A 13,681-nucleotide genomic window follows, 5' to 3' on the forward strand; every position below is an offset into this window, starting at 1 on the left:
GATATATTTAAACACTACGTGTGTTTCATTTTCTTATAGTATAGACAGTGAAGAGATCCAGAGTAATTTCTGTGGTATACTAACTTACTCTGCATAAAGAACTTTATTCATATCCCATTATCTGTAGATGCTAACAGTTCCTCCTGCATCCAGTCCTCAGGGTCTAAGAGTGTGATTTTATTTGACAGGTTCTCATGAACTTGATGGAAATGAAAGAGTTCAGATGGGATGGAAAGAGATGTGATCTTGTTTGAGCAGAGATTATAAGTCATGCAAAGACTGTAGGCTGTTAGGAGTTGTAGGAAAAGGAAGAAAAGGCCTTAGAGTGGTGGGATGAATGAGATTTTGATCTAAATATGTGCAAGTATTAGAACCAGGGATGTGGATGACCTAGGTCAAGTGAGGGGAGAAGGTGAGATGATCTACTTTTGGAGGGAGACGTTTTGAGTTGGCAGAAATAAATGTGGAAGACTGGAAAAAAAAAAAAGGGTTAAATTAGGAAGAACTTAATGTGAAAAAAGGCATGTGTGCATAGGGAGACAGCAGGAAGATGAAGGGAAGATAAAATCTAAACTCACTTGTGGGCAGGAGGGCAAGAGGAGCCATAGGGTCCTGGAAAGTGACGCTTTACTTTCTGCTGTCACTGCCTATATTTGTATTTACATAAAACAAAGGGAAAGATGAAGTGTCAGCCTTTCCTCTGCATGTCTTGTGTGCTTGATCTGTATTGCCAGTCTAATTTAGACTGTAAGCAACTTGGGCAGAAGGCCATGCTTTCCTCTTTGTTCCACGGAAGGTACAATGTCAGCATTCATTAATTAAGTGCTTTGTTGATTGTAATACATTGCATTTATCCAGGCTCAGGCTGGACTCCAAGACTATTGGGATGTTTCCCGGGGATCCCAGAATTTGGCGATCTACCTATGCTGGTGGACTTCAGCCTTTGCTAGCCAATTAGCAATATTATTGAGAAAAAATGTTCTGCACAGCAACAATATTTTACACATCACAAAATATTACATACTGTTCTCTCTGATGACCAGAACCATGGTGGTGGCAGGCTGCTAAGGTCATAAGCAATGTCAAAAGGGTTGATTAGATTACAGGTAGTTTGTGAGGCATAGTCTAGGGCCTACTGCTTTGAAAATGTCCAAGTGGTAGGAATTTAAATACCAATCCAAAATCCATGGAGTGTCTATATATATGTAGCCTGTATGGATTTAAGTGTTGGGTTCTAGCAAGGCATATTAGCAAAACCACCCTTATTTCCTATCCTAGAAAGTCAATAAATTGCAATGTGTCAGCAAAAAGCCATGACTGAGAAAAAACTTCAATGGAAGCACTATGCCTATGAAAGAGTCACAGCCTGAAACAGCCAGGGGAGAACTTCCAGATCTCATGTATAAGAAGATGAAAATACCACCCACACACCTAGAGTATCTGTACTTGTTTTGATAAATACATCAAAACTATCAGTGTTTGTGCCATTAAAGGAAACCCACTTTCCCTTTATGCATCAGTTGTTTCTTCTTCAGCCTCTTGCTGTTTTAGTTACATATTTAATACCACTGGGTAAGGTTTGGTTTTAAATGTCTAAAAATGGGGAATAAATATTCCTATTTATACTGGTTTTTTAGCTCAGGACTAACAAGTGTTGTCTCATCTATTATACGCTGCACAGACTTCCTGCCAGTCATCCACTCCTGTTGTTTAAAGACATGAAGATAATTGGGAAGATGATCCTAAGGCCTCAGGGGACTTGCAAAGTCATGTATTCCCAGCTGTTAGGATAGAGAGACCATCATTTACAGGCTGACTTATCTAACAGAGTGGATTTGTTTTCTCATATCCTTCAATGGTCAAAGCCAGGAGTAAGTGCGTTCAATAGTAAAACACAAAATCTGAATGTGTGTGACCTTTTGAGACAGGTTGCACCACAGGATCAGGGGAGGTGAGTTAAGAGTGAGTAGATGCATCGGACTGTGGTTCCTCCATCTATTAGTAATGACATTAATGACAAGTGAGGATGCTTAAGTTAGGAACGCATCGAGGCATCAGGAAGGCAGAGTAGGGAAAGACAGCTGGCAAAGCCATATCTGAGTGTTCATAGCATTTACGGAGCTTGCTTCTGCTCCTAATTTTGAACTTGAATTTGTTAGCCTCTGGGGTATGCTGAGGACCCAAAGGAAATGCAAGGAAGGACGGTGTCATGTGTGCACTCCTGGAGAGATTTGTTGTTAGAGTGAGGGATATCTGTGTTGTGGCTGGGATATTAAATCTCGAGGTAATTGACAAAGCCATTTTAGTGCATTTTTAAAAGCATGTTAATGACACTCTGAGGTTTGGCTGGTTGCTGTTATTATAGAAGAGTAAAAAAAAAATCTAAATAAATCTACTATGGCAATTATTAGGTGATGAGACTCAGATGGTCTGATGTAAGTGTGTAGTGATGGAGACTGCAACCTGAGCTGGAGTAGCAGGCCAAAATCAGCAGGGAAATGATCGTCAGTGGATGTTATATCACAGACAATCTAATTATCTCCAAGGTGGGGGCTTTATTACATTACTAGGAGGGACTGTTTTCTGAACAAGCACCCAAACTGCCAATAAAGCAGGAGATAATGGATCTAGCTAATATTGATTCTAGTTCAGAAGGGATTTGAATAGATGTATGTCACTCAGCAGCAACAAACATGTCTCTAGTACTTCACCTGGCAGCTGGAACAAAAACCATTTATTTATGGTTTTAGATATGCTCAAGCAGCTTCAAGAAGCTACTTGAGAAATCACGTTGCAGAGATGTGGTAGGAATGTCAGGGAGATGGCATATTTCTTAGCTGCACAAGGACTAACCTGTCTGTGGCGTTTCCCATGTGATGCCTCAGAAACTTTCTTCATAATACCTAAAATTTTATTTTTCTTCATTTAATTAAAAAGAACTTTTTTGTTGTTTTTAATTTGGTTTATCCAACTGCACTTTTCCGCTTGATGTACTGCAAGAATTTGCTTTGTATTTACAAGAAACAAAGAGTCCAATGGAAACAAGAAGTAATGTTTGGAGAAGAGAGAAAATCAAATGATTGTGATCAAAGATGTTCTTTGGCTCAAAGTGAATGTTAGTGATGCATGCTTGGTGTTTCACAACAAACACATTCAGAGCACTACGTTAATGGAAAAATCCTCTGCTCTGAAGTGTGTGTCACAGATTGGTCAGGTACTGGAAGCAGTGCTAACAGCAGGGCTCTTTTAACAAAAAAAAATATAGTGTATTTTCAGAATTATTCATGTTCCTAGATGTTCAGGGTTAAATTTGGTTGTTCTTTTGGATGTGGCTGCACTGGGGTTTATCCAAGTTGGTTCTCTTTGCAATTTCAGCTTTTATTTATTTGGTTAAAATAAATGGAGAAAGCTCAGATAGTCTGACTTTCAAATGGATTACAAACTCTATAAATTTGCTTTTCAATTTAATTCCTGGTGTATAGCTTATCCAATTCTGAACACCTTGGTTTAGCCCTGAGGAAGGCCCAATAAAGATCCAGTACAATGCTCAAATATTTGAAAGATCTTAGATAGGAGCAGAAGCTGAAACCTGCTCTAGCCTTTGTGAAATCCAGTCTTAGCATCAAGTGGACTATGCTTTGAAAGGGCTATAGAAAGCAGGTGACAGCAAGCAGCACCATACACTGCCTATAATAGGGCATCATGGGTCTTTTGAAGGCATCTACCTTACTATGTGAAAGTGGCCCTTGAGCGCAAAATTACCACATGTACACAGGTGAGTGTTTATGGTGATAGTGACAAAGGGAAGGCCTGTAGTCAGACACAGTGCTTTAGGGTTTGCTCAGAGACCTAGAGCAAGGACAAGCCCCAGCAGTTGGTGCCTAGCCCCAGGCAATGAGACATGGCCAACACCAGGCAAGAAGTGAGGGAGCCTCCAAAGCCACTGCTTTCAGGGGGAGATGCAATCCTTATCCCACCCTCAGATCCAATGAGGGATCCTGCTAGAGCACCTCAGCAGTGCTGCTACCAGGCATCGCCCTGCTGTGATCATCAAACCAAATCTCACAGCAAGTGGGCTGTGGGATCTGTTTCATGTCAGGTAGCACCAACCCACTTCATGCTGCCCATGCGATTATGGCTTGCTCCTTCTCCATGGCTATTAACTGTTCATTATGATGAGATGACCAGTACTGCAGAGTCCTGTGCTTCCCCACAGAATAAAGACTTATGGGGGCTGCAACAGCTTGGAATTATCTGTTCATGAGAAAGGAAGATACATTTCAGCTCTAAAGCATTTCCACTTTTATCCTGTTGTAATTTCACAGTGCTTAGTAATTTCTGCTGTGCTTAGACTGCTGTTTTTTTTCTTCCCCTTCTGCCTGAAGGTTAGGAAGAGCAATAGAAGAAACACGGAAATTTGTCCATTAGGAGAAAGAGAAACAGACAAGATGCTATCAATGTACAAAGTGAAAAGACAGACATAAAAGAGAAACTTATCTTTGTTCTTTTCACTTTTTCACTTGCAACTACAACAGGGAGCTGGCTTTTCAGAAAATATGCATGTTTTAAACCATTTGTGTCCCCTTCAGATCTCAAGGTCAGACTGCTTAATTTTTTTTCCCTTTCACATGACATGTCCTGTATATTCAGCTCATGGGCAGGAATAGTCTACTGGATCATACTGACAAAGAAAGCACATTTGCATTGTGTCTTTACTGATATTACCAAAAAGACTAGTGAACAGGAAGGAAAAGCAGCCAGTAAAGCTACTTCAGGATGCAACAAGAAAGCACCTTTGGCAACTGCATCCTAGTAACTGTTGCTATAGAAACTTTAGCTACCTTTATCCTCACTATGACCTTGATTTTTCTTAACAGGGTACATTAAAATAATGTACAGCATGGGGCAAGATTCTATATGGTTTGTTAAATTCTGCTGTCACTGAGCTTATTGCATATAAGGGATGAAGGAACGACCATGTGGTGTAGTGCTCCTCAAAGTTTTTGAGTGAGTCCTAACTCTTTCTAAATTATCATCAGAAAAAAAAGATTTGTTTCCTTTTGTGTTGTGACATTTTACTAAGGCAATTAATACCAACACATAAAATTGCATCAGATGCCTATTTTCATAGTCACCATGAGTACCGAAAGCAACGTTTTTATGGTAGGTCCTCCACACCACTATACTGTCAGCATACTTGTTACAGCATGCACAGCGATGCAGCACTTTGATCTCTCTGAGCTATAGTAACATTCCTTTGCCTTTATGCATCCTCCACGTGGTGATTTAAAGTCCCTTGCAAAGGCTTATCACACTCCTCAAGGGTAGAGAAGAAACATGCACCATACTGAGGAGCAGCGCTGCTATCAGATGCTTCCACCAAAGCTACTTTGCACAGCCCAGCACTGCAGCTCTCACCCAGCCCTTGGCAGGCAGAGAGCCTGGAACAATACGTATGTCCACCAGAAGAACATGCCAAACAGCATGCTCTTCCACAGCTCTTAGTCCCCTGACTACAAGCAAACTTGCCCAGTAACACAACCCCAGCTGTACTGCAAATTGGGGAACTGCACCAGAGAATAATAGACCCAGCTGATTCTTTTATTCTGGTGCTGGTAGTTAGGAACACTGCAGCTCTGAGTTGCCTGAACTTAAATCTGTATTATTATTATTATTGTTGTGATTATTATTATTATTTACTTGTTTTCTTAATAAAGAAGGCCCAGATTCAGGCCATGTTGTGTTGGATACTGGATAACTAGTGTGAGACGAGCCCCCTTGGCTTGGAGGGTTTGCATTTCAGAGGTGCAGTCCATGGATGGATGAGTGGGGTGAAGATGGTGCTCGGATGTCTTGGTTGCACATATATACTCCTGGGGAGAAACAACCAGTTGCAGGTGATCTCTGGACTAGCCAACGTTGTCAGGCAGGTCGTGGTCTGGCAACGTGTGTTTAACTTGTTGCATGAATGGGTCCGTCACAGTGAACGGGATACTGGGAAGCTTTGACACGTGCCTAGTGGGACTGGGTGTTCATATCACTTGCCACATTCAGTCTGATGGGGTACAGCTGGCTGATGGGTGGGAAAGGCTGGAAAGGCTGGTGGAGGGAGAAAGGAGATACAGTTCCCAAATGTCACCAAAGTGAGGGTATTTTGGAAAGAATAAAATGTTTTTAAACTACCAGAGCTAATAATATAATTACACCCCAGATTAGTAAGCAATATTAATGAATTTATTACAAACCTTCAGGCTGTATGGCATGCTTTAACTAGATTCTGATGTAAATTGGATAAAATTTCCATCTACTCTGTGTTGGTTACAGTGACAGGAGAATGAGGTGAATAAGAGGAAAAACAGAAAGCGAGTATGTCACCTGAAAGATGCTGCAGGGGCCATGGGCATACCTTTAGGTGTTATATAGGCTTAGGGACAACAATAACAGTCCCCACTCCTAGGGATCAGTTGTGTATTTGGATGATCATGTCTCTGGTTAAACAGCAGCAGTAGGGATTAAATCCAAATCCACTCAGTTCTTAAGGATGGGTAATATTACCTCTTAGTCAAAGCTGTAATAAGCTCATCATCCACATGAGAGAAGCAGACTTACTAGGGGCTACAGTCTTCATTAAGCGGTAATTTACCTTTATGTTTATGATGATAAACTATCGCCCTATATTTTGTTTGATGGGTTAGACAGAACATCCGGTGTCTGGACACTGGACTGAGTGAGAAGAAATGAGAGTTAGCTTATCTTGCTGCAGCATGAAGTCTAAAAAAGCCACACTGCAGCAGAGGGAGTTCTTCCTGTCGCTGCTTGTGCACGTGCATGGAGGGGTCTGATGTCTCAGGCTGAAACCAGTGGTTTTCCATCTGCCTGAGCCAGTGGCGGAGACTGAAACATTTTTCCTAGGTACAAGTCAGTGGCATGCACAGGTCAGGGAGTGTTCTGAGTCTGTGAGCAAGGTACCTTCTTCCCTTTTCTCCTCCAGTTTCAGCTCCTGGTCAATGTTGCTCTTTATTCTGAGCTTTTCTTCTTCTTCATTCCCTCCCACCCCCCACTTGCAGTATTTGGTAGGGTTTGCTTGCACTTCCTTCCTTTCAGATCATTGGCATCCCTTGCTTTAAAGAATGCCCTTCAAATTCTCTCTGACCTGTTAGATGCCTGGAGTGAGAGCTGCTGGGGGCATCTAGTCAGACCTATCCAATGTGAATAGTGCCTCTGCAAGTCAGATGTGGTCTCTTAGATGGTAATTATTGTGGAACTGTAAAACTAACCATGATTAGTCTTTAATATAACAAAACAAGAAACAGAAGGGGAAGGAGAGTGACCTGTGACTTTCACACAGACTGAGCACCCGCTGATGGCAATGCTCAGCTTTGGTTGGGGTGCTTCTACCTTTCAGCCCCTTCCTCCTACATGCCCAGTTGCCCTTACAACATCCATTTTTTTAACTATCATCCTGTTTCAGAATGGGTAGTTTCATCTTGTCAGATAGGAGCAAATGTTAGTCTAAGGCTCTTTGTCTGTTCCCCCACAACTAGTGCACAGTATGCATTCCTTGTTTGACTGCTGGCCTCCTCCTCCTTCAAAGACAAGGGAGGCGAGAAAACATGGGAATTGCAGAGAAAACTGCTCAGGCTGTGACCTAAAGGAGATCAAAGCCTCTCTTTTGTGGCCTGAGGACTTTAGCGCAAAGAGGCAGGTTGAGGAAGACTCTACCATGCACATCAACAAACTTTGGAGGCTATGGCTGTCCCAGCTCTTACTGCCAGGCTTTGAAATCCCACCGTGCTCACCAGGGTGGTTTCCATTCCTCTGGAATTAGCCATGTGTCAAAGATGTCAGCTATAAACATTTCAGCTTGGTTTCTGCATTCTTGGGCTTAAGTTGTGACCTAAGCAGGAACACTAAGGGGCCCTTACCACAATATGTCTTTGGGTTTTTAATTTTTGATGTGTCTGCGGTATGCACTTTAATTCCCATTATTTCTTCCTTCATAATCAATCCAGTGTAACAAGGCGTAGTGTGCTTCTGCAACCTAAACCAAATTAAAGTGCAGCCTTTACCCAATGGATGTCGTAGCTGACATTAGCAGCTGTTTAATGCTAATTCCTGGTAACACATGGACAACCCTGCCTGTATTTTCAGGGTCTGAATGTTACAATCCAGCACATGGTTGTTCTACAAATCTTATGTTACACAGCCCTATTGGCCACTACAGTCTGGATCAGCAGGTACTTGGCTTGCCTAGATTAAAATCTTGAGACAGAGCATTTTGTAATTATGCCCCTCAGCTACAACTCTCTGGAATTCCCAATCTGTGTTATTTAAAACAAAGCTGTTTCTTATGTTCTTTAATTTCCTGTACCAATGCCAGTTTACAGTGATGATTAGAGCCTGATGGATAGGTAGGTAGACTGATGCTTTTAACTTTTCTGAATCAATGACACTAATTTTATTGTGATCAATTGAACAGCATCCTGTGAGGCTCCTGTGGAGGATGTTATATTTATGTAGCTTGCTGTTGTTGCCCATCCTTGTGCATCAGAGGACAGTGCAATCCTATGAAATGCTTCCCCAAAGTAAAAGAAGCTAAAGAGTTTGCTAAAAAATACAAAGGGGAAGGCTTAATATTATACATTGAAGACACTTCAGCAAAATCTTGAGACTCCTTAAAAAAAATCTTCAGAGGAAATGGTGTCAGTTGCAGAATAATATTCTCATGTGAGAGTCTTACACCTAAATTTCTGTAGAGTGTTTTTCTGGGAAGCAGTATTTTGTTTTCCTCTTAGTGTTTTCAATGCGTTCCCATACCCCATGGGTTATCTCTTCTGTTGACTATGAAAGAGAGTGAGCAAGAATAAGGAGTTGAAAAGTAGGATATTTTGTCTCAAGTGTTTGGTCTCCATAAGGAGGATGTGAGCTAACATTAATAGCATTTTTGAGCTGGAGTTCATGCTTTTCATGCTGAAGATACCTAGTTTGAATGTTCTTACGCCTGAACATAATGTTAGAGAACTGTGTACACTCACTGCGGAGTCAGACAGATCTTTTCACACCAGCAATCTACTGTCGAGTGGAAAACATTTGAGAGACACATAAAGACAGAATGAAACATGAAAAAATACTAACTGTATTATAAACAGAAAATATTCATCTGAGGTACCGTGGCTTACTTTCACAGTCAGAAGAGTTGCATCTCCATGCCCTCGGGCTTTCCAAGCAGCTGTGGTAAAGTTCTATGAGCAGTTGCTCTAATGTGCATCTGCATCAAAACAGAGTCTCCCCAGGAAGCAACATTGGCAGTGAACCTAAGAGTGACGCTGTAGCCTCTAATCTCGGGCTGCCAATAGGTTCCTATGAAAATACGTCTAAGTGCAATACTACTAATATCTCCTTTCTTTCAGACTGTCTTGTTCAAAATGGTAAAGAGAATAAGAGGAAAGTCTCTCATCTCATCTTGAAATTAATGGTAAAATTTCCATTTTGTCTAAGATTTTAGGCAAATTTATTCTAGATGAAATCTAATTTCCAACTGGCTGTCCTGCCTAGGTTCACCATTAAAGTAACCACCATCAAGTTTCCTACAGCTGTATTCAGATGTTTTAGCCATTAGTAATAACGGGAAAATATGAGCGATGGGACCTGCTCAGTGGAGCCACTTGGGATTGGTCTTTCATGGAAGACTAAGGAAAGGCTGTCCAGCCAAGCACAGTGTGTGAGTACAGTCATTTTCTCATGGCAAAAGGAATGAGCCTTACAAAAATGTTCATGTCCTGTCTGGACACAATGCCTTAGCGCAAGCAAGTGGAAAAGGTTTCCTTCTTGGAAACCCAGAGGATCCATTTCTCAGAGCTCTTGAACAGCATCAGCAGCACATCACAGGCACTGAAGACTGTCTGCAGCGGTAGATCAGAGGCGGAAACCTCATGTCTCTATGGCAGAGAGTGACAGCAGATGCCTTTGGGAGAGAAGAGATTTAGTGAAAAGGCTGCCTCAAAAAAGGACATGGGTATACAAGAGAGATTCAGTGTGCATCTGCATATTTTAAGGGGAAAAAGCTGAGATTTCTGCATTTTATTCTCTTCTAACTCAGTAATGTTACTGTAATTTTTATTCAAATGTGGCTCTTACCAGAAAACAATAAGTAGTCAAAGTAGGAAAGATTTAGAAGAAGGCATTTCTAGGCTGGCAGGAAAAAAAATTAGAAGAGTCTCTCTCTTTCTTTGTGAGATATAGTTGCTAAGTTCTCAGCTGATATAAAATAATTTGGCCCTACCTAAGGTGACAGAATCATTTATTATATTCTCACTTGTGTGTTACATTTAATTCATTAAACATCAACTCTTATTTTTTTAATTTTTATTGCTTTTTCTGAAGACTACAGCAAACAAGGATATGAACACATTTTGCAATGCTTCAGCACTCTTTTTTTCAGTGTTCAAAGCAGGCTTACTTAAAAATTTGTGCTTGACTAATGATATTAAATTAAGCTTCTTAAAATGTTGTGAAATGTCTAATGTTGGTGGCTGACACCATAGATTTGTATAATTTCAAAACCTATAGCAATGTATTCTCATCTCAACATGCAATACAGGATTGCTATCCTGGGCTGTAGAGATTTGATTTATATCAGTATAAAATTGATATTTAAAAAAAAATCCTTGATTTCCACACCAAGACACACTCTGCTTTCTCAGGACTCAATTTCGAGTTTGGGTGGCATTTTAAAAATTACTTTGCATTATTTATATTACTGCCTTGCATTTCAATTTGTGTCAATATTCTGCTTTGGTAAAAAATAGCAGTGATTGAAACACTCAGTGGGTTTTTGGTGGGAGAAAAAAAGTTAAAAGCTGTACACATTGGACATACTCTACATGACCAGTGATGTGTCTAAAATGGCTGGATAATACAATAATCATCCTATATAAAGGCAGTTCAGAAAACCTGGTTCCTCCATCTCTGTTACCAAAACACTGCCTGGGAGTTGGTCTCTCTCAACGTCTCTGATCTCTGACAAAGTGCTTTCACAATCCCTCATGTTCCAGCCATCCCTAGTTGTGTCAGCTAGAATTTGCACCGAATCATACCAGGTTCATCTCTATCTGAAATGTAAGGAGAACAGAGAGAGCTGGGATTACTGCAAGTTCTGCTGAGATCTGCTTCTCCAGATAGTTAGATGGTTCCTGCCTAATAAAGTCCCAAATACTGTAGGACTCCAGGACACAGTGTCCTTGATCTCATATTGTCTTCCTATGATACATACAGCAGCAAGCCTTTGCATATTGCTCTATGTCTTTAGTTTCTGATGGGACATATCTTATGTTTGGAAAGTGGCTTGTGATATGCGAGAGGTGTGGGGTCTTCTGACTAATCATATTGCACTGTTCTGGGAAAGAGAGTGGCTCACTGACCTGGGGTCTCTTCTACTTTGTTTCATTTGATGATGCAATCCACTACTTACATAGTACCACTGAAAGCATTCTTTTTCTATTCTGGCATAATGGGCTAGAAAATTACTTGTAAAGAGTCTCAAAGTTTAATGAGAGCCAGTGAAATTCATACTATCTGCATGCCATTTAATACATGAATCTGCAAGACACACAAAGAAAAGTTTTTCCTGGCAGAAAGAGAAAAAATGTCATGACCCCAGACTGCAGCGGTGAGTGGAACAAAGGGCTGGTGTTCTTAGATTAAAGATTTAGTCTTTGCAGGAGGTGAATGCAAGATCAGGCATAGTAAGCAGTCGGGAATGTGCTCAGATGGCACATGCTGGTGTTGTCCAGCCAGTGTCAGACTACGTAACCAGAAAAGCAAGTTCACCATCACAGTATTACCCATAACTGTAACAGGAGACACCAAATTAATGATTCTTAATTAGGAATAAGTGCCAAGAGAAATCATATTTAAGCACCGAAGTCCTGCTTAGGCACCTAGTTCTGGTCTATTCTAAATATCTGAAATGCTAGGAGCTCATTTGCCATTGCAGCTTGAGCAGTGGTTACCATTTTCCAGTTTATCCTTTCGAAGGAAAAATAAGATTGCAAAGAACTTTGGTATTGTGAAGTTAGCATCTGCCAGTTTCCTGTGTTTTTACCCAGTGAAGGAATTTACCATTGAGGATCTGTGCTCTTAACCCAGAGTATTCAATAAGTTCCCCTGGAAATCAGTTTCTCCACGCTGTGATGCATTTCATGTATTGTCTTTCACGTTTTGCAGCACATGCCCTGAGGGATACATATGTCTAAAGGCTGGGGAAAATCCTGACCATGGTTACACAAGCTTTGATACCTTTGGCTGGGCTTTTCTCTCTTTGTTCCGTCTTATGACTCAAGATTGTTGGGAACGTCTTTATCAACAGGTATGAGATTATTTTATTACTGCTAAAAAATATGAAATAAACACATTATCTTGTTACAGTTATATATTCAATAATTAAAGACAAGAAAAAATTACTCGTTATTAGGTAAACTGTGTTGTGTGTGTTCTGGAGAAGGACCATCAATTGTTACAATTAATTTATTTTCTTAAGAGTCATGATACCAGATGATATTAGGCTGAGTGTTTGGGGAAAGGGGGGAAGACTGGTACTGAAAGACACTTTGAATGGGTAATTCACCTGAATCTAAATGTTCACCACTTAATGATTTTTTTGGTGGCTGGTGTAACATGAACTAATCTTTTGAGTCCATCTCAAAAAAGGACTAGAGAAGCACCTGTGTACTTGGCATATCTGGTTTTGCAAGGCATGATAATGAACACAAATTCAGCAAATGACAAGACTACTTGGCACGTCTTATTTCTCCCCACTGCAAACTTTTCATCATGGATGCCTGACAACCAGAGGGACAAATGGAGTGAGAGTCAACTTACAGTCATGTCTGCAAGGTGGTCTGCTAGTAAATCCTCATTTTAGCCTGCATTTCCTGAAACATATGCAAACTCTAAAGAACTACACATGATAGTTTGGTGTTGAATTACATACTCTCTCCATGAAGCCACTGAAGATTTACTTCCACATCTCAAAATTGCCAAAACTGGAACATGCTCATAAGGAAATCAGGGGAGTTAGTGCTGACAGATACCACTCTGATTTACTGAGGTAGACGTCTTTCAAGGTACTGGGGATTTCAGCTTCACATGCAGCCAGTTATACAACTTAATTTCACAAAAATGTGAAAAAATGAAATTGAAGATTCTTTAAACAACTATATTGCTGTACATGTACAACCAGAGCTGCACGTACAACTCTGGGACTGAAACTGTCATGGCAAATAAGGGTGAACATCACTCCCTTTTATTATTTGACCTTCTAATATCATACAGTGGTTGCTATAGCCAGCATCAAGTCATTGACCATGGGACATATCTGTAATATAAGCTCAAGCTGTTACCCTAAACTCCAGTTATTTATATAAATCTGGTGAAGAACCAGGTGATACAGTCAACGGTGCCCGAGGTTTGGTTCTTATCCCGAGGCAGATGTCTAAATAGTGTTCAAATGAGTTGCATCCTAAAAGTATCTTTTTCTCCCCACTGACTATAAAGGACCTAGACTGTAGACATCTGAAAGGATACAATATGAATCCCTCTTGGAAAGTTTCTATGCACTGGACAAAAATAGATTGAGCTATGTGGGGAAAGCTTTCACTGCAACTGGTTGCAGGATTATCTA

At 40.6% G+C, this 13,681-nt stretch overlaps 1 protein-coding gene across 4 annotated transcripts in view; it reads left to right on the forward strand.

Annotated features, from left to right (window-relative positions):
- Positions 1-13,681, forward strand: part of LOC141925972 (sodium channel protein type 5 subunit alpha-like) — a 223,740-nt gene that overhangs the window by 83,020 nt on the left and 127,039 nt on the right. For all 4 annotated transcript variants that reach the window (XM_074830944.1, XM_074830965.1, XM_074830954.1 and 1 more), the window contains exon 9: positions 12,226-12,367. In XM_074830944.1, the coding sequence (XP_074687045.1) occupies positions 12,226-12,367 (142 nt within the window). The remainder of the gene's footprint in view (positions 1-12,225; positions 12,368-13,681) is intronic.

The sequence above is a fragment of the Strix aluco genome, chromosome 1 (genome assembly GCF_031877795.1).
Source record: "Strix aluco isolate bStrAlu1 chromosome 1, bStrAlu1.hap1, whole genome shotgun sequence".
NCBI classification, from domain to species: domain Eukaryota; kingdom Metazoa; phylum Chordata; class Aves; order Strigiformes; family Strigidae; genus Strix; species Strix aluco.